This window comes from Grammomys surdaster, unplaced genomic scaffold (genome assembly GCF_004785775.1).
Source record: "Grammomys surdaster isolate TR1022 unplaced genomic scaffold, NIH_TR_1.0 125946, whole genome shotgun sequence".
Lineage (NCBI taxonomy): Eukaryota > Metazoa > Chordata > Mammalia > Rodentia > Muridae > Grammomys > Grammomys surdaster.
The window spans coordinates 1,643,183-1,667,162 of record NW_021620768.1 but is presented as its reverse complement, the minus strand read 5'-3'; the positions used below and the strand labels follow the sequence as shown (position 1 = coordinate 1,667,162).

Sequence of the window (23,980 nt, the reverse complement as noted above, 5' to 3'; positions counted from 1 at the left end):
TTGTCAACTTGTTTATATTAGTAGAGTCCACTTAAAAAAAAAAAAAAGCTGGGAATCCAGGGGTAGTGGCATATGTATTTGAGAGGCACTTGAGAGGCAGAGGCAGGTGGAACTCTGATAGTCTGAGACCAGCCTGGTCTACATATTGAATTTCAGAACAGCAAGGGCTATGTAAAGAGAACCTGTCTCAAAAACAAAAAACCCAACAAAGCTGGGATTCTTACCTGGCTTTCTCCTTTCTTGTACTCCAGAGAAGAATCCAGTAGCACAATTCGAGGATTCTTAATATAGCGGCGCATTCTTGGATGGGTCACATCCTTGTTAATCATGACTCCACGTAAGACACATGAGTCTTCAATGATGCCCCCGGGTATCTGAGCAAAGAGAGATTTACTTTAATACAGAACCAAGATGCAATAACTGGGACTGGTGACACATCACACAGCACTTGCTTCCATTCGTGCAAGAAATTCCATATCAAATCTATCCCCATATATACTTCTTTCCCAAATGACTACTCTTTCAGAAGTCCAAGGCATCTCTCTTCCATGAAGCTCAGAAACAAAATAATTAAGTAGACAAGTGGCAGGCTTCATACAAGTTTTAGGGCAGCCTGAGCATCAGTGAATTCCAGGTCCTTTAGGAATATAGTGAGAACCAAAACAATGGCTGCAAATATGTCCTTGTTTTTGTTTTGAGACAATCTCTCTACATAGCTGTGGCTATCCTCGAACTTACAGATTCACCTAAGTGCATCTACCAAATACTGGGATTAAAGTTGTTCACCACCAAACCTGGCTGTAAATGTTTGACTCCTTAGGAAGTATGCTAATGTTGGGCCATGACACTCAACCTGAAGGATGAATAAGATCCACAGAGTACACAGAGTAATTTCACTGTCTTGACAAAGATTTGAAAGGATCTACTTCATCATTAGGATAGTCCCACAGATTTTTAGACTTGGGCTCCATCTGCTGGCTCTAAGATATTAAACTGGCTACTTACACATACATTCAGATCTTAAATTTAGTAAAAACAGGAAAGCTTTTGTATAGCCCTGGCTGTCCTGGAACTCATTCTGTAGACCAAGCTGACCTCAAACTCAGAGACCTGCCTGCCTCTGCCTGGTGTGCTAGAATTAAAGGTGTGTGTCACCACTGCCCAAGCAGATTTTATTATAATGAGTATATGATGGACATCTTGGTTGTCAACTTGACACCTGGAATTAACTAAAACCCAAGCAACTAGCACACCCGTGAAAGATTTCCCTTGACTGGATCATTTAGGGTCAAAAGTGGACCACTTTAAATCTGGGCCAATCCTTCTGGTGGCAGCCCACATAAAAGGACAGAGGACAAGGACACTTGCTGCTTGCCTGTTTTCATTCTCACTGGCAAACTCATCTGTTCTGCTATTGAGGCATTAGAGCCTACTTCTTTGGGATTCCAAGTAGATTGAAGATCAACCAGCCTACTGTATTGAAGGACTAACAGAAATCTTTTTTTCCCCTTTAAATTAATTTATTTATATGAGCACACTGTAGCTCTCTCTTCAGACATACCAGAAGATGGAAGGCATCCCATTATAGATGGTTGTGAGCCACTATGTGGTTGCTGGAAATTCAACTCACCACCTCTGGAAGAGTAGTCAATGCTCTTAACCATTGAGCCGTCTCTCCAGCCCCTACCAGCATCTTATTTTTCTGTCACGTGACAGCTACTGTTGGAATAGTCACTCTAATAAAGCCTCTCTTTTAATACTCATCAGTTCTGTTCTCTAGAGAAGCCTGACTAACAAAGTGGTTTGTCTGCATGTATGTGTAATTCATGTGTACCTGGTGCCCTCAGTGGTCAAAAGAGGGAATCAGGTTTTCTGGAACTGGAGTTATGGATGGCTATGAGACACCACATGAGTGCTGGTAATCAAATGTGGGCCCTCTACATGAGCAGTTAAGTGTTCTTAGCCGCTTAACCTCAACACTTGTAAAATTAATATCCTCACCAACGGCTAATTAATACCCATAGGCATAGATACAGACCTACCAATGTCTTCCTTACCCTTGTAAACCTTGTGTATGGAAGGTAGTAAAGGCAACAAAAAATAGTATCAGGAATTCTCCCTGATACTCTTAGGTTTTTGTTTCCAGGCTCTAAGTTAGTCCAGTTCTTCTTTCTAGTTCTAACTAAATAAAGACACCCTACTCTGAATTGGAATGACCATGAAAGATACTAAACTCTCAAGCACACATTGGACTAGCTTACCTTTTCCACCCTTGCATACTTCTTAATGTCAATTTCCTTCCTGCCATTCTCTTCAAACTGCACAGTCTTAACAGCATCCAGTGCAATGTTGCAGGCCAAAGAGGACCACCGACTGATGACTTTCGTAGTAATAGAGCTATTGATGATGCTCAACATCATATCACGGTTATTGACATCAACAGGGGTACTGGAAAAAGAAACCCAGATATAGTCAACATAAAACATTTAACACAACTGGGATTGCAGGTGCAACTCGGTGGTACAGTGCTTGGCTACACCAGTCCTGGATTCAATACAACCTGCACCCAAATACCATGTTTTATAATTCATAAAAATAAATCTAAAGGTGGGGGCTGGAGATATGACTAAACAGTTAAGAGCACTTAACAGTTAAGAGCACTTGCTGTTCTTGAGGACCTGTGTTCAGTGTGTTAATTCTAGCTAGAGGGGAGTCACATTTCTGGTTTTCTCAGATACCTGCACTCATATGCACATGTTTGTGAAACACCCCACCCACCCACATCTACACACACAAAAACAACAACAAAGATCTAAGCAGAGTAGAATCTTAGCACTCCAGAGTCAGAGGCAGCATGATCTCTACAGATTTCAGGTCAACCTGGTTCACACAGACCAGCCAGGGACTACACGTTGAGATACCGTTTCAATCTGCCCCTTAAAAATTTAAAGGGACCATTAAAATAGGGGAGGAAAAGAGTCCTTAACGAGGGAGTACATAATGGAACACATGATTTAAAAGGATGGAATATGGGGAGTTAAAGGTTTCAGTGTGGATAAGAGTTGAGGGATGGAGCCGGGCGGTGGTGGCGCACGCCTTTAATCCCAGCACTTGGGAGGCAGAGGCAGGCGGATTTCTGAGTTCAAGAGTTCGAGGCTAGCCTGGTCTACAGAGTGAGTTCCAGGACAGCCAGAGCTACACAGAGAAACCCTGTCTCGAAAAAAAACAAACAAACAAACAAAAAAAAAAAAAAAAAAGAGTTGAGGGATGGGGAAGAGGAGGCAGTGATGGGTGATTAACAATAAGAATGTATGAATAGTCAGGGCAAAGTGGCACACACCTTTAATCCCAGCTCTCAGGAGGCAGAGGCAGAAAGATCTCTGAGGCCAGCTTGGTCCACAGAGTAAGTCCTAGAACAGGCAGGGATACACAGAAAAGGTCTTTAAAAAACAAAAACAAACCAAAAACCTACTACCATCACTAAAAAGAAAAGGAAAAAGGAGAGAGGTGTGTTTTTGAAGGTACCCTCCATGGGTGGACAATGCTGCCTGCAGAAGACATGGTCATTATATGAAAATATCAGTACCAGGCATAGGATAATTCCCAACAAATTATGGGTCAAATTATAGGTTTAAAGGACCCTAAAACAGAAACTATGGACACTGTTCTTGATTGCCTATCATAACTGGATTAAAAAACTCTTACTGCAGACACTGCACACCCCTACTGCAAGACATAGATTATGTCTAGATATACGGATTTGTGTAACTCTCAGTCTTGGTTAGAGAAGCTTGTTTGTCCCAAGACAGAAACCGGTCAAAGTGCTAAGAGTAACTGTGAGTGTTCAGCTGCAATGGAACATCTGCGTCAATCTCCACCCAAGGCTTGTGGACATCTCAGAAGATGGGGCGATCAGAATGCAAGAGCTGGTGAATGTGAAATACTACCTTGTGGACAAGACAATGCCACTGCATCTATGATCTCACAGCAGCTGTGGCTACTTGTTCAAGGTCAAGCCAGTCAAAATCCCAGCATAGCCCCATACTTAGCTGAGGAGCTACTGTGAGTTGCTGGAGGAGGGAGGGTCATTTTCTTTAGGGTTGTGGCCACTGGTGGATTGCTCATCCTCTGGTGCGTGGCACTGAACCCATATGGGCAGCACTAACTGGAAACAGTAAGTCATTTGGAAAAAAAAAAAGTCAGGTTTTTAGCACTCAGGAGGCATAGGTTTCTTTGCTTTATCTACACAACCGGTTCCAGACCTGCTGGGGACAAGCAACTTAAAAAATAGTTGAGAGGGTAATACTTTGACAGAGTCTGGGGCTTTGTGGCATATGGTTTTAATCCCATCATGGAATTTGTTCTTTGTTGTTGTTTTGAGACAGGGTCACACTATGCAGCTGTGGCTGTCCTGAAACTACATAAACCAGGCTTTGCCCTGCCTCTGCTTCTCACGCAACATCACATCCGGCTTTGTGTTTTGATGCAGGAGTTCCCTTTGCATCCTAACTGCTGGGATTAAAGGCATGCACTTTTATACTCCATTCCCTGCACTATTAGCACCAAGCAAATGTAAACTAGTCAGTAGTTCTCTACATTCAAGCAGCATTCTCAAGTGTGGTTCTCTTCATTTGAATGGAAACCTTCTGGGTGCTCTCCTCCCAGCACAGGGCCCTGAATTAGCTATACTCGTACATGACTGCCTGCTGCCATCTCACTCCTAATGCTCTTTAACACATTTTAATATTGAAGAACACAGACCTATCTTACTCGTATACGTTTTCCACAGCAGCACCTAACATGAAAACTTGCAGACAACATGAACACAAAATTAGCTTTCTTGGTATGTGCATGTGGTGTGTAAATAAAGGACACAGGTCAACATCTGATATCTCCGTATTACTATTTAAAGATAGTGGTCTCCCAATTAGAAGCACAGGCACATGTCTTGGTGACTGTTTTTTCCCCTCTAAATCAGTGTATGTGTGCATGCTATATATGTGCATAGGAGGATACCTTATGGAGTCCTACCTTTACACAGGTTCCAAGTATTGAACTCAGGTCATTGGTATTCCTTTTAACATTTATATACATTAAATTATTTTCTAAAATGAGAATTTCTTGATTCTCTCCTTTACTTTGATCTCTTTTCTCCTTACTAAATTAAGCTAGAATGGAAAGCACCTTGTGCACAGGGGTGTGGTGAATGCCAGAGGCTGATGCTGGAAACCTTCCTCTAATCACTCTCAACCTATGTGCTTGGCTTTCTTTTATTAAGAGCAGATCAGGCAGTCTAAGCCTCCCACACTTTCCATTTCCAATCCTGCCTCCATACCTGATTTTCTTCAGAGTACTGATCATGTCATCCAGAGCCATGCGGTAAGCACTGATCACCACTGTCGGGTGCATCTGCTGCTCTAGGAAGTGCTCAGCCACAGACAGCATTTCTCCGGCTGCAAAAAGGACACAGGCATGATAGGAATACAGCTATGCATTTCAGAGTACCAGGATATGATGGCAACTTAATTTCCTTATGCTTCTAAAAATTATTTTTTCCTAAAACAGATTTCACTAAAGATATGTATCTGGATATAAATATTGTTCCACACTTTACAACTTCTATAAACAATTTATAAAGAAAGTACATTTTTATAAAGAAAGATACATTTTAATTTATCTAAGATTGACCTTATGAGCTTACCATTTTAACTTTAACTTTCTAACTAAATATGAACTTCGTTTTCCCAAGAAAAATGAAAATATTTTCCCCAAGAAAGAAAAATACGAAGGGGAAACATTTATTAACACAATACCTTACGACACTGCTGTCACTAAAAATGAAACAGAGAAAAAGGGCTCACTATAACCCCAGCACTGGGAGGCAGCGGCAGGAGAAACAGGAACTCAAGGCCAGCCTTAAGATACTGTTTGGCCACTGTTCTCAACAGACAATATCTTATTTCAAGTTTTCTTACCCAGGTCTCTATTATCTATACTATCTATAATTATTTTTAGACTTCTATGTCTGCGTGTGTGTCTGTGTACCATGTGCCTGTCTGATGCCTGTAGGAGGTGAGAAGACAACATGGGATCCCCTGGAACTAGTTATAGATGATTGTTGTTGGGAGACTGCTTCTCATACTTTGATTAACCAGGAATCTGCATATCCACATGGTCCTTGTCCCAATTGGTTTTTGATAGATCGATAAAGGTGCCAGCAGTCAATGGCTGGGCAAACAGAAGCAGGGTGTGGGGGGGAGGAAGCTTAGAGTTGTACAGGCTAGGATGCAGGGGAGAGAAGAATCCGGGGAGGAAGGGACACAGGAGCTGCAGGGAGAGAAAGCCAACCAGCTATGTGAGTATTCGGGTGAGTGCCCACTTCCCAGATTGGGCCTGGGATAGCAGGGGAAGGTTTATGAGTGCCTAGTCATTGAGTTAGCCAAGGCACTTCAAAAATAAGCTAATGTGTGTGTGCGCCTTTCACTTGTGAATCCAAAGAGTTTCTGGGCAGAGGTGGGTGGAGCACAAAGCAGTGTAGCCAAAACTCACCGCTACAGACTGTGAGTGAAGAGTGGGTGCTGGGAAACCAAATCCAGGTCCTCTGCAAAAGCAAGTGGGGCTGGAGATGGCTCAGAGGCTAAGAGCACTTAACTGCTCTTACAGAGGGTCTGAACTCATTCCCAGCAACCAAGTCAGGTGACTCAAAATCATGTGTAATTCCAGTTTCAAGAGACCCAATACCCTCTTCTGACTTCTTCGGGCATTTATACTCCTGAGAACAAACCTTCAGACAGACACACACATACACGTGTGCACATAATTTATAATGAAGCCTGAATTGCCCCAAAGATAAACAATTCCTCATGTGCACATAACAACAACAAATCATGTAAACTTATCTTTGATAAGAATTCTATATAAAAAGAGCCTGGCTTAAAAAGAAAATACTCTAAGAACAAATCAATTCACATACAATAAAATATGCATTAACTGATAAAAATGTGATCAGAGGAACTTATTAACTGTGTATTGCCTCTATCATTAATAGCTTGGAATTAACTACTTGTTTACTATAACTTTACAGAATGAATCTTATCATCTATTGCAAAAAACACTTTAAAAATTAGCAATGATTTCTACAACAAACCTTTTGTTTTTTTGAGACAGGGTTTCTCTGTGTAGCCCTGGCTGTCCTGAACTCAGAGACCCACCTGCCTTGGCCTCCCTAGTACTGGAATTAAAGGTGTATGGCACCATGCCAGGCTAACACATCTTATCTCTAATTTTTTTTTCAATCTTCTACTTTCTTCTTACCAAGAATAATTACTGAGGTGGTCCCATCTCCAACCTCTTCATCCTGGGTCCTGCTAATTTCAATCATGGACTTTGCTGCAGGATGCTGAACTTGAATCTGAAAGAAAAATGAACGACTACTCAAAGACTTTAAAAAACAAAACAAAAACTCCCCAAACTTGTTTGTTATGTGATTGCATACACACCACAACATGCCCCTTAAGGACAGAGGACAACTTGTGGTTACTGGCTGTCTCTTTCTACCATGTGGGTGATGGGGACTGAACTTAGGTTGTCAGGCTTGGCAGCAAATTGAGTCATGTTGACAGCTCTCAAAAGACCTCTTAGCCTGGCCACAACTCTTGAGTGTCTTTTACACTCCCTTATTCCTTTCTTTTACTGTATCTCTCAGATTAAATTAAATTAAAACCAGCACCAGGCCAGGTGTGACAGCTCATGCTTTTAATCCCAGAAGAGATAGGCAGATGCTGGTGGATTTCTATAAATTCTAGTTTAAGGCTGCCCATACATAGCCAGCTCCAAGCCACATAGTGAGGCCCTATCTCAAAAAACAAAACAAAACAAAACCTGGAGAGTTATCTCAGTGGTTGTAAGTGCTTATTTCTTTTTCAGAGGACCAACCCAAGTCAAGTTCCTAGCCCTATTAGTGGATGGCTCACAACCACCAGAAACTGCACCTCTAGAAGGCACACCCTGGCTCACAGTACTTTCCTCTCCAGTATCTTAAGCAGATCACTTTTGTGTGGAAAAGTGTCACTGAGAACTCAACCTTTAAAACTTCTTCAGTTTAGTGCTATAAGCACCACAGTGACTGAATCATGTCCTCTGAAGACAGCCATGGAGGTCTAAACCTTATGAATGTGTCTTTATGGGGAAGGTGGTCTTTGTAGATGTATTCAAGGTCATACTGTTTAATGGGAGTCCCATCATTCTTTTACAAATAAAGGACAGCATGCAATGGAAATAAAGACCCTGCACTTACAACAGAAAGGAGTGAGAAACATTATTAAAAGGTATAAGAAACAAGAGATTCTTGCTTAGTCTTCAGGACTAGGCCCTACTGAAACCTCGATATCAGATTTACAACTTCAGTTCATGAGAAAATTAAGTTTCTAGAGCATCCCCTTATTTTGTGGTGCTGGGAATTGAATCTAAGTCCTTATGATTGAGAAAGATGCACTCTAACACAGAAGTGTATCTTCTAGCCTCCGTCTGTGAGATAAGGTCAGACTGTTCTCCAATTTTAACTCTTCTGCATTAATGCTGAGATAACAGGCATGTACCACATCTGGAGTTTCTGTTTTGAGACAACCATAGCAGACTAGCCAGGCACAATGTTCCAAATCTATAATCCCAGTACTCAGAGGCCCTGAACCCACAAGATTAACCTCAAATCCCTCATCCTCCTACCTTTACCTCCTAAATACTGAGATTAGAGGCACACTGCCATCATGCCTTGATAACCCTTGGATTTCAGATAGAGTTATTTTATTTGGCCCAGGATGATCTCGAACTCATGATCCTCCTTCTCTCTGGTACTAAAGTGCTGGGATTAGAGGCATAGAACACTATGCCAAGATTAACTACATGTATTTGAATAGGCTCTTGGTATTTGTAAGGCTGTTAGAAAAGGAGGTGAGAAAACAAAACAACAACAAAATCAAAATGAAACACACCTCTCGAAGAATGGCATTGCCGTCATTGGTCATCACGATGCCTCCCATTGGGTCCAAAAGCATCTAAGAAAAACCAAAAGTGTTATAGATAACAAAAAAGGAGGACACAGCTTGAATTCCAATAAAAGGTAGTCCAACCTTCATCATAGATTTAGGTCCCAAACAGGTCCGGATGATGTCTGCAATTGTCTGTTGGTAAGGAAACACAAAACAAGCAGCATAGTCAGAGAATAATGTGAGCGTTCCGAAGAACCACAAACAGAACCACTGTCTCACTAGGTAGCTCTGACTGGCCTTGAACTCAAGAGATAGCCTTGCTTCTGATTCTCAATGATAGGATTAAAGGCATGTTCCACCATGCCCAGTGCATAGCCAGTGTTCTAAAGATTTATTTTTATGGATATGAGTATTTGCTCAAATACATGTTTGTGCTTCAGATGCATGCCTGGTGACCAGAGGCCGCAAGAGCATCTTGGATACCCTAGAACTGGAGTTTCAGGAGGTTGTGAGCCACCACCCGGGTCTGGGGAATCCAATCTACGTTTTCTGCAAGAGTAGCAAGTGCTTAGAGCTGGAGAGGTGGCTCAGCAGTTAAGAGCACTGACTGCTCTTCCAGAGGTCCTGAGTTCAATTCCCAGAAACCACATGGTGGCTATCTGCAATGGGGTCTGATGCCCTCTTCTGGTGTGTCTGATGATAGCGACAGTGTACTAACATAAAATAAGTAAATTAGAATTCTTAAAAAAAAAAAAAAAAAAAAGAGTAGCAAACGCTCTCCTGTTGAGCCACCTCTCCAACCAGAGTCGGAGTTTAACGATAGTACCTAACGACGAGAATGGGGACTATTTTAGATACCATAATAAATGAATTTTCACAAAGAATCTACTTCAGCAGTTTTAGTGTCCTAAGAGTCCATCCAACCTTGATATTTTAACTGACAGTGGCCTCTAGGTCACATGAAATCAAGTCTTCTAATCATTCACTCAAAAATATATTTACGCCTTTAATCCCAGCACTTGGGAGACAGAGGCAGGCGGATTTCTGAGTTTGAGGCTAGCCTGATCTATAGAGTGAGTTCCAGGACAGCCAGGGCTACACAGAGAAACCCTGTCTCGAAAAACCAACCCCCCCCCCCAAAAAATATATATTTACTGAGTTCAGAGTGGTGGCATGATTTTAATCCCAGGATTTGGGAAACAAAGGCAAGCAGATCCATGAGTCAAGGACAGCCTGGTGTACATAGCAAATTCTAGGCTACTCAGACAAGATCCTGTCTCTAAAGAGGGGACAAGCCTCTTGCAAAGGACCTAGATTAAATTTCTATCACCTACACGGTAACTTTCACAATGGCCCGTAACTCCAGTTCCAGAGGAATCTGACAACCTCTTCTAGGCTTCTTGTGCACCAAGCATGCACATGGCACACACATACATGCACGGAGGCAAAACACTCAAACAATAAAGTAAAATAGGTAAATCTTTAAAAACCTCCCTTCCTGTATCACCATCAGGGAAATGCCTTGGAAAAGCCAAGTTTTCCTTTGCTCAATTGTATGACACACAGAATCATAGGAAGTTTACTATTACAAATAAAGAAGTATTAGGGGAGTCATCCAGAACAAACTGCTATTATCTCTTAAAACATGTACTACCTTTGCAGCATTGATATTTCCAGATTGAACTTTTCTTCCAGACTCACGCTTTGTATTCTGACCTAAAACAGACAAAAACACGTGTCAACAGCCCAGTGTACACTATCATTTCATTTCCTAACTTAAAGAAAATGTTTACATTTTATGTATCTATGTATATATCAGGTGTACAAATGCTTGGCACAACTGTGGAGGTCAGAAAACAACTTTCAGGAGTTAATTCTCTTTCTATGACATGGGTGCCAGAGATTAAACTTGGTCATCCAAGTTAGGTATGGTGGCGCATTTGAACCCAGCACTTAGAAGGCAGAGTCAGGAGGATCTCTGTGACTTGAAGCCAGCCTGGTCTATACAGAGAACCTGCCTCAGATGGAACAAACAAACAAAACAGCAAAAAGACCTCCAGTTATTATTAGGCTTAGTGGCAGGTGCTTTTTTAACCTGCCAAGCCATCCTACCACCAAGTTTTGAAAATAAAAATTAGCTGGACAGTGGTGGCGCACGCCTTTAATCCCAGCACTTGGGAGGCAGAGGCAGGCGGATTACTGAGTTCAAGGCCAGCCTCATCTACAGAGTGAGTTCCAGGACAGCCAGGATTATCAGAGAAACCCTGTCTCAAAAAAACAAAACAAACAAACAAATAATAAATAAATACAAAGTTTTTAGTGTATAACCAGGAGTCAATTACAACTGTTTAAGGTTGAGCATGGTAGCATATGCTTTTAATCTGAGCACTGGAGATGGATTTCTGTGAACTGAAGACCAACTTGGTCAACCAGAGTTACAAAGTGAGATCCTGTCTCAAAAAGCATGTTTAAGGGCTGAAGAGATGGCTCAGTAGTTAAAAGCATTGGAAGTTCTCTCTTGCAGAGAACTCTGGTTCTGTTTCCAGCACCAAAATGGCAGCTCACAATCATCTATAACTACAGTTCCAGGGGATGTGATGTCCTCTTCTGGTGTCTGCAGGCACAGACATACATGCAGGAAAGATACACACAGAATGAAGAGAACCCCCAGTACATTCATAGATAACCTGAAATGCTTCAACTTCAGAATCCTGACCAATACTTTTCTTGTATGCATGCTCACATATTTCCAGTGACTCATATCTTGAGATCCCTGAATGGGCCTCAATAGGATGGGGATTTTTCTCAAGAGGGCACATCCTTTACAACCTCGCTGGGAAGACTAGTGACCAAGAAAGTCTGCTTGTGAGCTGGAAAGATGGTTCAGCGTCAATTCCCAGCCCCCAACTGTGGCCTGTAACTCCAGTTCCAGGTGATGCTGATGCCCTCTTCTGGCCTCCACAGGTGTACAGACATACATTCAGGCAAAACACTCATATACATAGACAAAAACAAAAAAACTATAATTTTTTTATAGTTTTTTAAAAAAAGACTAATAGATAATTTCCAAGGAATCTCACGATAGAATAGGAAAAAGACTAAAGCCTGAGAGCCAGTCTGTAGGTAAACTTTTCTCAGGAGACAAGAGCAGAAAATGACTTCTTATGCCTCCAGCCTGCTACTTAAAACCGCATGGATTCGGCTATGTGTAGGTAGGAGGGGTAGTGTCACTGAACCCCTTTGTCTCTCCTCCCAGTGTGGCCATACTAAATCTGTTTTTCTCTTTACTATGTCTAACTTTGAACCTGGCTTACTGAGTTATTCTCAATAGCTCAGGTAACTGACAAGGAACTGGTGCTCTTTATCTCTTTACTAAGATGAGTGGCGTTTCCTAAAGAGGAAAGAAAACCACGAGAGGAATCTGGGAGAACTTAACTGGATGTAGGGAAAGACCACATCCAAGATTGGGAACGCAAGGAATGTCATTTCAGAACAATGGTTGCTGAATGACCGATACTGAAAAGATGCCACTTCCGATCTACCTGTAACGGCAGTTTTACTTACCAACTTAACTATCAATACTTTAAAGAACTACTGCAGCCTCCCAAATACTGATGTTAAAGCATAAATCAAGGGAGTTGCCGTAAGTCACACCTCTACTAAGGGATGGACCGAGGACACGAAGCAAGGCCTAACGTTAAGAACCATTATTACTAACCACATGACGGAAATCATGCTGTAAAGGACACGGGGGCGTGGAGGGTGGCGACTAAAGAACGGAACACGAATAGGATGAAGCACACGTAAAGACCAGCGACTCCGAGAGCGGAAAGTCATTTTGTCAAAAGAGGGCGACAGGAGAAGGCAGGAGAAGAAAAGTGGGGAAGGAGCTTCCAAGGCGAAAAGACCACAGGAAGGCACGAGGGCCGAGTCATGGCGGGACGGAGCTGGGCAACACTGGCCAGCGTAGGGAGAGAGGGGCGGAGGGAGCCATCGCTTCCCTGAACTCACTGAGCACGAGCACTGGACGGTGGCCCATCATGGCGGCACGACGCAGAGCCGACTATCCAGAGCTAGGGGGAATCGGCAGAACCTTCTGGAGAGAAGAGCAGCGAAGAAAACGCTGCCTCCTCAGGTCTGACACAGAAACGTGCTAACCTCTGAAGTAAGGCCAATCACTAAACTCATTTCATTGATTGGCATAAACATAGGCCAATCGTCAGCATTAGCCCCGCCCTCTACGCAAGAAAGGCAATGCAAGTTAGATAGAGAGGGCATGATGGGGGTGACGGGGAGACGCAAGCGCTTGCGCACTAGCGTGGCCGCTCCCGGCCGCGTGCGGACAGAATGTCTGCGCAAGCGCCAAGGCACGGGCGGTTAGCTGGCTCGCTACAGCGCATGAGTGCCCACTAGAGGGTGGGAGCTGGGGTTGAGGCTTTGGATTAATGCTGTAGGTGAGATCATGAAGCTCTGTTTTGTCCATCAGTTCTCGTCCGACCGTGAAGGCCAAGAAAGGCATGATAGTTCTCCATCTTTTTTTCCACTTTAGCAGTAGGGAGGAGCAAAGGAGCCGGAAATACCGGTCGTGGCTAGAAAGATTGAAGCACTGTAGAAGTGGAAGTTATCCTACGGGGTGGGGCGGCAACGGCTTCCCCCCGGGGCATGCTGGGAGTTGTGGTTTACTCCTCTAGACGCGCTGGTTTTCTTTAAAAAAAAAAAAAGAAAGAAAGAAAAAAGAAGAAAGAAAACTCTTTGTTTTTTAGATGTACCTATTTTTTATTTTTTATGTGTTTGGTTGTTTTGCCTATGCGTATGTAGGTGCACCATTTGCTAGAGGAGATCAAGAGGGAGTCTGATCCTCTGGAACTGGAATTGATGATTGTGAATCACCACGTGGGTGCTGGAAAGTAAACCAGTGGCCCTTGCCGGACCATCTAGTGCTCTTAACTGTTGAGCTATCTCATCTGTCCTAATGTTTTACTTCTTAGAAAAATACTTTTAATCTAAAGCAATAAGTTGTAAAGGAGGATCGGTTACATTTCCCCCCGAATATCCTAAGTCATGTTTCTTGCAGTGTTTTGAACCTTTCTCCCCCACTGCACAACCTGAACACTGATAGTGACAAAGGAAAGGGAGCTAAAGTTTTTAAAATTATCATATTATCTTAGTAGAGTTCCATGGCTGGCCATGTCGTGTAAAACTCGTTGTATAGCCCAGGCTGGCCTCAAACTGGAGACAACCCTCTTGCCAGATCACCTCATATAGGAAAAAAAACAAAACAAAACAAAAACAGAAAAAACAAGGCTAGTAATTAAACACTTAGAAGACTCAAGGTGTCATGACATGTTTGTGATAGACTTAAAGTTCATATTTGGTATATTTTGTCTTCTTCAGTGAAAAGACACTAACAACTCTGCCGAAGGGAATTGGAGAAAAATGGACAGTTTCAAAACAGTTGTTTGCCTGGAGTGGTAGCACACTCCTGTAATGAGCTCCAGAGGCTGAGTCAGGAGGATAGCGATTTCTCTCTCTCTCTCTCTCTTTTTTTTTTTTTTCCTTCGAGACGGGTTTCTCTGTGTAGCCCTGGCTGTCCTGGAACTCACTCGGTAGACCAGGCTGGCCTCGAACTCAGAAATACGCCTGCCTCTGCCTTCCAAGTGCTGGGATTGGCAGGATAGCGGTTTCAATGGCTTTAGTTTCCCTGGACCACATAAGGGAGGCAGCCCAGAGGGAAGGATCAGTGGGTTATGAGGGTATATTGCTCTTGCAGACAACCTCAGCTCAGTTCCCTGCACTGATGTCTGGCTGCTCACAGCCACTTCTAACTCGAGGGAGGTCTACTTATATATGTACACATACACATAACTAAAAACTAAAAAAAAATTAAATTTAAAAACAGACACCTCTATGAGATAGTATACATTGTTACACTTGTGCCTCCCTAAATTAGAACAGTTCTAGCCAACTTGGATCTTTGGGGGAGTGCTTACAAAACAAAACAAAACACTGTTGTTTGACCATGTGATCCTATTATTCTTTCCCAGGCACCATACCTGTTGCTGTTGAGATGGAGCAACACACTTGTAACACTACTAAGGAAAAAGGTGTGTCACAGCCTTCCTGATTTACTGAATGTTTGCAGAAATGACTGGCTTTGCCTGCTACTTGGTTACTTGGAAAGTACTTGTGGGATTTTTTGGGTAAAGGAGACAGGTCTAGCTTTGCTGGCCATGGAACTCACTACCCTCAAACTTGAGACAACCCCCTTGCCAGGGCAACCACATCCCAAGGATTATAGGTATGGCCTACCTCGACTAACTTTCCTTATCTTTTCTCTTTCCTTCTTTTCTTCTCTTTAAAAAGAGTTGTTATATAGACCAACGTGGCCTCAAACTCAAAACAGTCCTGCCACAGCCTGCCCAGCTGCTGACTTGACAGGCATGTACTACCTACCACACCTGGGTTTGATGAGTTATTTTTATAGCACTTGTAAAGGGTCAGTATGTAGCACACAGCTTTGCTGTCTAGAGACCCTGGTTTAATTAGAGCTCTGCCATGTGCCATTTGTGGAATCCCGACCAAATTTTATTAATATGGGAGTCCTCAAGTACAATGCTGCTAATACTGTCTACTACCTAGGACCATTGTAAAAGATATGTCGGGACACTGTGGAGGTAGCTCAGTGGGTAAAGTCCTTGTTATGCATACATGAGGATCTGAGTTTGGATCCTGTAAGTCATATAAAAAGCTAGAAGTGGGGGTATTTGTCTGTATCTCCAGTACTTATGGAGGCAGGGGACGTAGAGGAGACAGGTAGATCCCTGGAGGCTCTTAGACAGTCTAGTTGATAAGTTCCAAGTTTGGTGAGAGACCCTATCTCAAAAAAAATACTGCAAGGCTGGTGTGGTGAGTTCCAGAACATCAGGGGCTACATAGAAAACTCTGACCCCCCCCCAAAAAAAAAACAAAAAAGGAGTGAAAAATAAAGTGGCAGGGGCAGGAGAGATGGCTAAGAGCACTGGCTACTCTTTCAGAGGACACAGGATCAATTCCCAGTACCCCAACATGGCAGCTCACAACTGTCTGTAACTCCAGTTTCAGAGTATCTGATACCCTCATCTGGCCTCCAAGAGTACCATACACACGAAATTAAGTAAATGGAGAGCAATTGAGGAAGATACCTGATGTAGACCTCCGGCTTGCACATACATTCACATATACAAGCACACACAGAAGAAATATGTGTGTATATGTATGATACATACACATGTATCAGAGGCTGAACATGGTGACCCTCATCTGTAAACCTAGCCCTCAGAAGTCTGAGGCTTGCTGCAAATTCCAGAGCAGCCTAAAATACACAGACCCTGTCTTAAAAAAATACGTATATGTGTGGTATTTCATACCTGTAGTATCAGCACTTAAGAAGCAGGGGCAAGAGGACAGTTATAGGTTCAAAGACAGCCTGGGATATATAGTGAGGTCAGGCCAGCCAGGACTACATCTCCAGACCCTGTGTCAGAGAGATGGCTCAGCAGTCAAGAGCACTGGCAGCTCTTTCAGAGGATTGGGGTTCATTTCCCAGCACCCACATGGCAGCTCAAAGAGGTCTGTAACTCCACTTCCAGGAGAATCCAGTGCTTTCTTCTGGCCTCTAACCACACCAGGCATGATGTAGCACACATTTATACATACAGGCAAAACACTCAGCAATATTTTTTAAAACTTAATAAAAGATTTGATTTTCAAAAAAGAGCCCAGGCAGTGATGCTTTTAATCCCAGCTCTTGGGGAGACAGAGGTGAGTTTGAGGCCAGCCTGGTCTACAGAGTGAGTTTCAGGACCAACAGGAGTACAACAGAGAAACCCTGTCTCAAAAAACAAACAAAAAGGGCAGCTGACGGATCAGCGAGCCCACCTCCGTTTTATACAATCAGTGATGTGCAGACAGTGCCCAGCTTCACATGCATATGTGAAATGAACATTACTCGGCAGGCGTGTGGCACACACCTGTAATCCCAGCACTTGGGAAGTGGAGACTGGAGGGTCCAGGAGTACAAGACCAGCTACGTGAGACCCTGTCTCAGGGGGTGAGCTCCTGCAACACGTCAGTCCCCAGGCTTGTTTTCTTTTCTTTTATCATTTTGTTTTTAGATTGATTTATTTATTCATGTAGGACTCTGCAGGCATGCATGCCTGCAGGCCAGAAGAGGGCACCAGATCTCATTACAGATGGTTATGAGCCACCATGTGGTGGTTGGGGATTCAACTCTGGAATTCACTCTGGATTCAACTCTTAACCTTTGAACCATCTTTCCAGCCCCCACCTCCAACCTTGTTTTATAACAAAAGGCTTTTCTTTATCATCTGACCCTGTCTGAGGTAATTCCTCAGGACATTTTCCCCAGTTCCAGTGTCACAAAGGCACTTGGGTATCTTTTACGTGTATAAATGAATGGATTAATTTTTCTGTCCTTTCTCCCCTTGGTGCTGGGGATCAAACCCAGGGTCTTACACAAGTTAGATAAATGCTCTACCATTGATCTAAACCCCTAGCTCCATCCTTACTTGATCTTAAAAAATTATTATCATGTTTCTTTGTTGTGCCTACTCCTGAGCTAGTGAGGAAGTGCATGTCACGTGTGTATGTGCATGCCAGAGGTCAACCTGCTGGAACTGGTTCTCTCTTTTCAGATGGGTTTGGGGATTGAACTAAAGTCCTTAGGCTTGGCTGCAATTGCTTTCACCCTCTGAGCCATCTTGCCAGTCCCTTTTGTTCCTTTCCAAAGAGGGTCTCATTCTGTAGCATTGGCTTTGCTAGCCCCTTTCTTGACGATGATGAGGTTGCTTTCTCTTCCTCTTCCTTCCACAGTCCCATAGCCTTGAACTCACAATGTAGACAAGGATTCAAGGAACTCCAGATCCACTTTACCTATGTGTTCTGGGGATCAAAGTTGTCGTTGTGCGTGGTGGGCGAACGGCCAGTGAGCCCCTTATCTCCATCTCTCTTGTCTTTTTTGGTTACACTGTCTCATGGTCCCAGCTTTTCCACTTGCCATTCATTGCTCTTCTGTCTGCTCTTTTCATCCTTCAGATGCTAGAGGAGTTACTCAGAAGCCCAATTTTCTTTCTTTCCTTTCTTTCTTCCTTCTTTTCTTCCTTCCTTCCTTTCTTTCTTTTTATAGGAAGCTAACTTTGTTTTCTTTCTTTTTGGGGGGTGGGTGGGGAGGTGATAGAGTGTACAAGACAGGATTTATCTGTGTAGTTCTGGCTGACCTGAAACTTACTATGTATACCAAGCTGGCCCCGAACTCACAGAGCTCCACTCTGCCTCCCAAGTGCTGGGATTAAAGGCTGTGCCACCACTGTCCAGCTTTTATTTTTGTAGCTTTCTATTCCCTTTCTGAGGCTGGCTAGCAGCTTGACCTGCCACCCAAATTTAAGCCACCTCTTGTTCTTATCTCCTGTTTGATTTCCTACCTTCACCTTAGACCCCTTAGTTCATCTGCAATTCGATTACCATTAGATGAGAGGACCCCACCTCGGACTGCCTTGAGCACAAGTGGGAGTTTAGGGGCTTGTGCAGCTGGGTCCTGAGCGCTCAAGACCTGCGGAGTCTGGAGCATCTGGGTTGGGACTGCAAATTCTGAGTGTTGGAATCTCTCCATTTGTCTATCCATCCTCCTCTTCCCCTGTGGCTGGCTTACTTACACCCAGTTCTTATGGTATGCTGGCCAAGTTCAGTAGCTTCCACTGGGCCCAGTTTTATGTCCTCCCAGCACAGCAAACCAAAGAGAGTCAGTTTTGTCTTTGTGGGTTTTGCCTTTGCTTGTTTATTGAGACAGTCTTAACCTGTAGCCCAGGTTGGCCTGAAACTTGCAGTCCTCTCTGCTTCCCAAGTGTTAGGATTATAGGTGGACATGCTACCATGTTGAGCTAAGAAAGCTTTGACACACGTCATTGTTCATTTGCTGATCCTGTGACTTGACTGGCCCAACTTACTGTCCGTATGCTTCTCCAGATGGCCAGCACAGTTGCAGAGAGGGCAAGACTGGCCTGTGCTGGGACACAGCCTGTTCGTAGTGGTGAAGAGTGTGAGTGGTGTCTCAGCAGTCCACCTGGGATCTGCGGAGAAAATAATTTCTCAGAGGACAATTACTCAGTAGATAAGAACAGATGTCTGGGATGCGACTCACCACCTCCTCAGAATTGGTTTTTCCTCCTGATTTGACTTTTTCCCAAAAGCAACATAGTTACCAATTTCAGAATCTCTTCCAAAGCCAGGTGTGACTCATTCTTAGAATACCGAAACTTGGGAGGCATCTGGATTGTCATAAGTTCAAAGTTATATAGAAAGTACTAAGCCAGCCTCAGTTACATAGCAAGACTCTGTCCCAGAAAAAAAAAATCCAAAAACCAAAACAAACAACGAAAACTTTCCCATGTGCAACTCATTATATTTAATATGTATAAAGAAAAGGATGCTTTTTAAAATTTATTTATTTATATGTGACTACACTGTCATGATGTCTTCAGGCATACCAGAAGAGGGCATCAGATCCCATTACATATGGCTGTGAACTACTATATGGTTGCTGGGAATTGAACCCAGATCCTCTGGAAGAGCAGTCAGTGCTCTTAACCACTGAGCCGTCTCTCCAGCACCAAGAAGAAGGACATTTTAATCCTTCCCCTCTTTTTTTGAGACAGGTTCTCACTTTGTAGCCTTGGTTGGCCTGGGCTTTGCTATATGGATCACCAGGAGCTGGAGTTACAAGTGGTTGTGAGCTGCCTGGAGTGGGTGGTGGGAACAAACCCTGGTTCTTTGCAAGAGCAGCATGCTTGCTCTCTTAACTGTTCAGCCACATCTCCAGCTCTTGAAATACAAATCTTAAGTGTTAGCAACCAGTTCATAGTCCCCTTTAGTCAGGGTGTCACTGTGTGCTACTGGCCAGTCTGGGACACGGCTAGTTCTTAGTGGTGAGAAGGGCTTGAGTGCTGTGGCGTGTTCCCAGATATCAACGACCTCTGCCTTCTGGGTGTTAGGAGGAAAGGCTGCCCTGGCATCCCAGCTCAGTCCTATTTCTAACCCTTAGAGGTGAAGGGGGCATTATGTTAAAAGAAAGCTTAAACATCCCAGATGTGGTTATGGAGAGAGGCTTCCATGGCTCAACCTCACGCCAAAGACGATGGACCCCTCCCCTTTCTCTTCCTCCTGCCCTGACTGGCAGTTTCCAGGGCTTCTCACCCTCCAGCCTTACTCTTGCCCTGTTGCCAGTGTTCATGTTATGTTATCCTTTCTCCTATTCTGCTCCTTAAAAGCTTTCCAGGTCTTCAGAGTCCAGTGAATGTCCTCACACAGCGTCTCCGCTAAACTCTATGCTCATTTTAATCCCCCCCTTTACACTCTTACACTTAACCTCACACTTGGCCTTAGCTGCGTATGCTCACTCATAACCCCAATAAAACTTTACTTTTATCCAGGTATTACGACTCTGCTGATTCATTTAGTTGTCCAGAGACAGTCTCATGTAACCCAGGCTGCTCTGGTGCTTGTGTAGCTGGGTTGAACTTCTGATCCTCTCTCCTGCATCTAAGTGCTGGGATTACACATGTCACCATTGTGCCTAAAGATAATGTTTCATCCGACTCAATTTGTCTCCCTAAATTGATAATGAGCTGTTAAGAAATTATGTTGTACATGTGTTTCATGTATTTCTCAGCGTCTAGTACAGTAGTAAGCATGCAGTGCATATCAAGGAAGAATATTAGATTTTATGCCTACCCTTCCTGGCTTCCCCTAACTCACATTGGTTTCTGTTTTTTGTATCTTTTCTATGTATGTCTTCCTGATACATAAGATTCTTGGGTGGGGCCCTGGCATCCGCTTTCATAGGCCAGTGATTTAATTTGAAAGATAGTCTTACTCCTGCAATCCCACATTTGAGAGGCTGGGGCAAGAGGAGCTTAGGTTCAAGGCCAGCCTGGGTCATTGACTTACTATGAAAAGAGGAGAAAGAGCAAGAGAAATAGGGCAGGGGAAGGCAGGCTAACCCTTGTTAGAATGAGTTGTGATTCAGTCACCTGATTTTCAGCCAAAGAGGAAGATAACGTTGTGTGTCTTTGTCGAGCAAAACCCTCCCCCAGTTACATTAATCTTCAAGCAAATTCAACGCCAGCTACTTTCTTGAACATCCAGACAACAAAGCTGCCTTCAGGTAAGGCTGTGGGGAAGGCTTCACAAGCAGACCCAGCCACGTTTTTCAGGCTGGGAGTCTAGCTGAGCTGGTAGAGTGCTTACCTGATGTGCACAAGGCCAGTGCCACATAAACGGGATACAGTGGCATATGCTTGGGATGTGGAGGCAGGAGGGTCAGAAAGAGCTCAAGGTTATCCTCAACTCTGTAGAGTGCTCAAGGCCAGCATGGGCTATATGAGACCCTGACTCCATTTTTTTTCTTATTTTGTTGTTGTTGTTTTGAGTTATTCTATAGCCTGGAACTCTCTCAAGAACTCAGACTTGCCTCCTGACTTACATCATTCCGAGCACAAGGACGACAGGCGCACAGTGTCATGCCTGGCTCTGTTCCGTTTTCATTTAAGTGGATGTCTTAAGTTCAAGTCTAGCCTGGTCTACATATTGAATTCCAGGCCACCCAAAGATACATAGTGAGAGACCCTGTCTTAAAAAGAAAACAAGCGTTGGGTGGTGGTGGTACACACCTTTAATCCCAGCATTTCGGAGGCAGAGGCAGGTGAATTTCTGAGTTCAAGGCCAGCCTGGTCTACAAAGCAAGTTCCAGGATGGACAGGGCTAGACAGAGAAAACCCTGTTTGAAAACCAAAAACAAACAACAAAAAATATCAAGAAAACAGCATTTATTGTTCTTGCAGTGGACCTGGGTTAGGTTTCCAGCACCTACAAGTGGCACACAACCATCCGTAACTCCAGTGCCAGGAGATTCAAAGTCCTCTTCTGACCTCGTTGACCATCAGACATGGACATGGTACACAGAGAGACATACATGCAGTAAAACACTCAAACACATAAAATAAAAAAAAATCTAAAAACAAAAACAGGAACAACAAAACATTAAAAAAAAAAAAAACTTTGGTAGTCAAATGTGACACACACTTGTTAGGCCAGCACATGGAAGAGAGTAGCACAAGAAGGCTGGCCTCAGAGCTGGAGCTGGAGAGAGGGCTCAGTGGGTGGCAGCACTGGCTGGGGCTCAATTCCTAGACCTGACATGGCAGCTAATACCCATTTTGTAACTCCAGTTTCAGAGGATTTAACACCCTCTTTTGGCCTCCACAGGCACTGTATGCACATGATACACAGACATATATGTAGCCGAAACACCCATACCCATAAATAAATAAGTAAATCTTAAGAAAAAAACCAGCCAGGCAGTGGTGGTGCACGCCTTTAATCCCAGCACATGGGAGGCAGAGGCAGGTGGATTTCTGAGTTCGAGGCCAGCCTGGTCTACAGAGTGAGTTAGTTCCAGGACAGCCAGGGCTACCCAGAGAAACCCTGTCTCGAAAAACCAAAAAAAAAAAAAAAACCAAAAAAAAAAAAAAAAACCAACAACAACAAAAAACCCTCCTAAAACAAACTAAAAGTTTTTTTTTTTAAAGGTCGCTATTCTCATTTAGATTGGAGGCCTGCTTGAGGTATGTGGCTACTTGAGACTGTCTCATCTCCCTCCCCAAAGCAACTGGAGAGATGGCTCAGTGTTTAAGAGCACTGGCTGTCCTACCAGAGAACTGGGGTTCAGTTCCCAACACCCACATGGCAGCTCACAACTGTCTGTAACTCCGGTTCCAGGGGATCCAATATCCTCACACAGATGTACATGCAGGCAAAACACAATATATATAAAATAAAATGAAGAAAAAAAAAAGAAATGAAAGAAAGTATTTTTTAAAAAGGAATGTAGCTTAGAATAGCTAAACCCCAGGCAAAATTCAGTCTCCTTTTTTGCAACAGCTTTAAATATATATTTTTATGTATATGAGTGTTTTGCCCACACCACATGAGTGTTCGTACACCGCGTGCATGTGATGTCTGTGGAGGCTAGAGGAAGACATCAGATCCTCTGTAAGTGGAGTTGCAGGCAGTTGTGAGCCACCATCTGGGCTCTAGGAACTGAACCCTGGACCTCTGCAAGAGCAGCCAGTGCTTTTATCCACTGAGTCACCTTTCCAGCCCCAAAGTTTATTGTTGTTTTCTTTTTAAGACTCTGTCTCACTATTCAGCTCTGCCCATCCAGGAAGTTCACTATGTAGATCAGGCTTGCCTTGAATTCAAAGAGATCCACCTGCATCTGTCTCCCACTGCTGGGAGGCATGTGCCACCATGTCCGACTTTTTAAATGTGATTTGAATACTTATGTACAGGGGCTTCTCTAGATACTGGCGATACTAAAGTAGATGAGGCAAAAGTCCGTGCCTTCCTGTGGGATACACTGACTCGGGCAGGGAACTTAGACAGACACGGGCTATAACTGAGGGTGTCAGATGACCATAAATACTACCGGAGAAGCATAACAGGGAGGGGTGGGCTGCAGTGACTAGTTTCAAATTAAGACAGGATTGGGAGGTAAGCCTTTGAGAAGATGAATGCTGTGTGCTGTGCACATGTGCATCTGGGTCAGGCTGCAGTGGGGAGACTAGTGCTCTTACGGAGTTCCTCCGAACTTGCTGCAGTTACAAAGCCTCTTTCCTTTGTCCCTTTGCATCTCCCAACACTTCCTTCAGGAGCTGGTCAGAAGCCCAAGGAATGCCTAGGACTACTCGAATGCATGTATGCCAACCTCCAGCTCCAGACTCAGCTTGCTCAACGACAGATGGCTATTTTGGAAAACTTGCAGGCATCCCTCTCACAGCTGGGTTCTGGGAGGGAGAGCAAGAACTGTTCTCTCCCGGGCTTATGTTGCAATCTGTTATTAGATCACCTGCCCCAATTTCATAAATGAACTGGGGAACAAA

General features: G+C 43.6%; 2 protein-coding genes across 5 annotated transcripts in view; one reads left to right on the top strand and one right to left on the bottom strand.

Moving 5' to 3' along the window:
• Cct3 (chaperonin containing TCP1 subunit 3) overlaps positions 1–13,135 on the bottom strand; it is a 22,681-nt gene extending 9,546 nt beyond the window's left edge. The window contains exons 1-8 of the mRNA XM_028753207.1: positions 12,999–13,135; positions 10,642–10,703; positions 9,129–9,179; positions 8,991–9,053; positions 7,315–7,411; positions 5,336–5,453; positions 2,262–2,448; positions 225–374 (exon numbers count right to left, since the gene is read on the bottom strand). Of these exons, the coding sequence (XP_028609040.1) occupies positions 225–374; positions 2,262–2,448; positions 5,336–5,453; positions 7,315–7,411; positions 8,991–9,053; positions 9,129–9,179; positions 10,642–10,703; positions 12,999–13,029 (759 nt within the window). The 5' untranslated portion in view covers positions 13,030–13,135. The remainder of the gene's footprint in view (positions 1–224; positions 375–2,261; positions 2,449–5,335; positions 5,454–7,314; positions 7,412–8,990; positions 9,054–9,128; positions 9,180–10,641; positions 10,704–12,998) is intronic.
• Positions 13,065–23,980, top strand: Tsacc (TSSK6 activating cochaperone). 4 transcript variants are annotated; one of them, XM_028753211.1, is made up of 4 exons: positions 13,065–13,122; positions 15,032–15,091; positions 21,082–21,204; positions 23,750–23,967. In XM_028753211.1, exons 2-4 carry the CDS (start codon positions 15,055–15,057, stop codon positions 23,965–23,967), a joined length of 378 nt encoding a protein of 125 aa, XP_028609044.1. In that variant the 5' UTR covers positions 13,065–13,122; positions 15,032–15,054. The 4 variants fall into 4 exon arrangements, with proteins under 4 accessions (XP_028609044.1, XP_028609041.1, XP_028609042.1 ...); XM_028753208.1 differs by lacking the exon at positions 13,065–13,122 and adding an exon at positions 13,133–13,152; XM_028753209.1 differs by lacking the exon at positions 13,065–13,122 and adding an exon at positions 13,266–13,441 and having other exon boundaries at positions 23,750–23,980.

Bases quoted from the DNA above. Each gene is read 5' to 3' on its own strand.
- Tsacc (XM_028753209.1), top strand. From the start codon at position 15,055: ATGGAGCAACACACTTGTAACACTACTAAGGAAAAAG. The intron at 15,092-21,081 runs GTGTGTCACAGC...CCTGATTTTCAG, and splicing joins TAACACTACTAAGGAAAAAG to CCAAAGAGGAAGATAACGTT. The intron at 21,205-23,749 runs GTAAGGCTGTGG...CACTTCCTTCAG, and splicing joins GACAACAAAGCTGCCTTCAG to GAGCTGGTCAGAAGCCCAAG.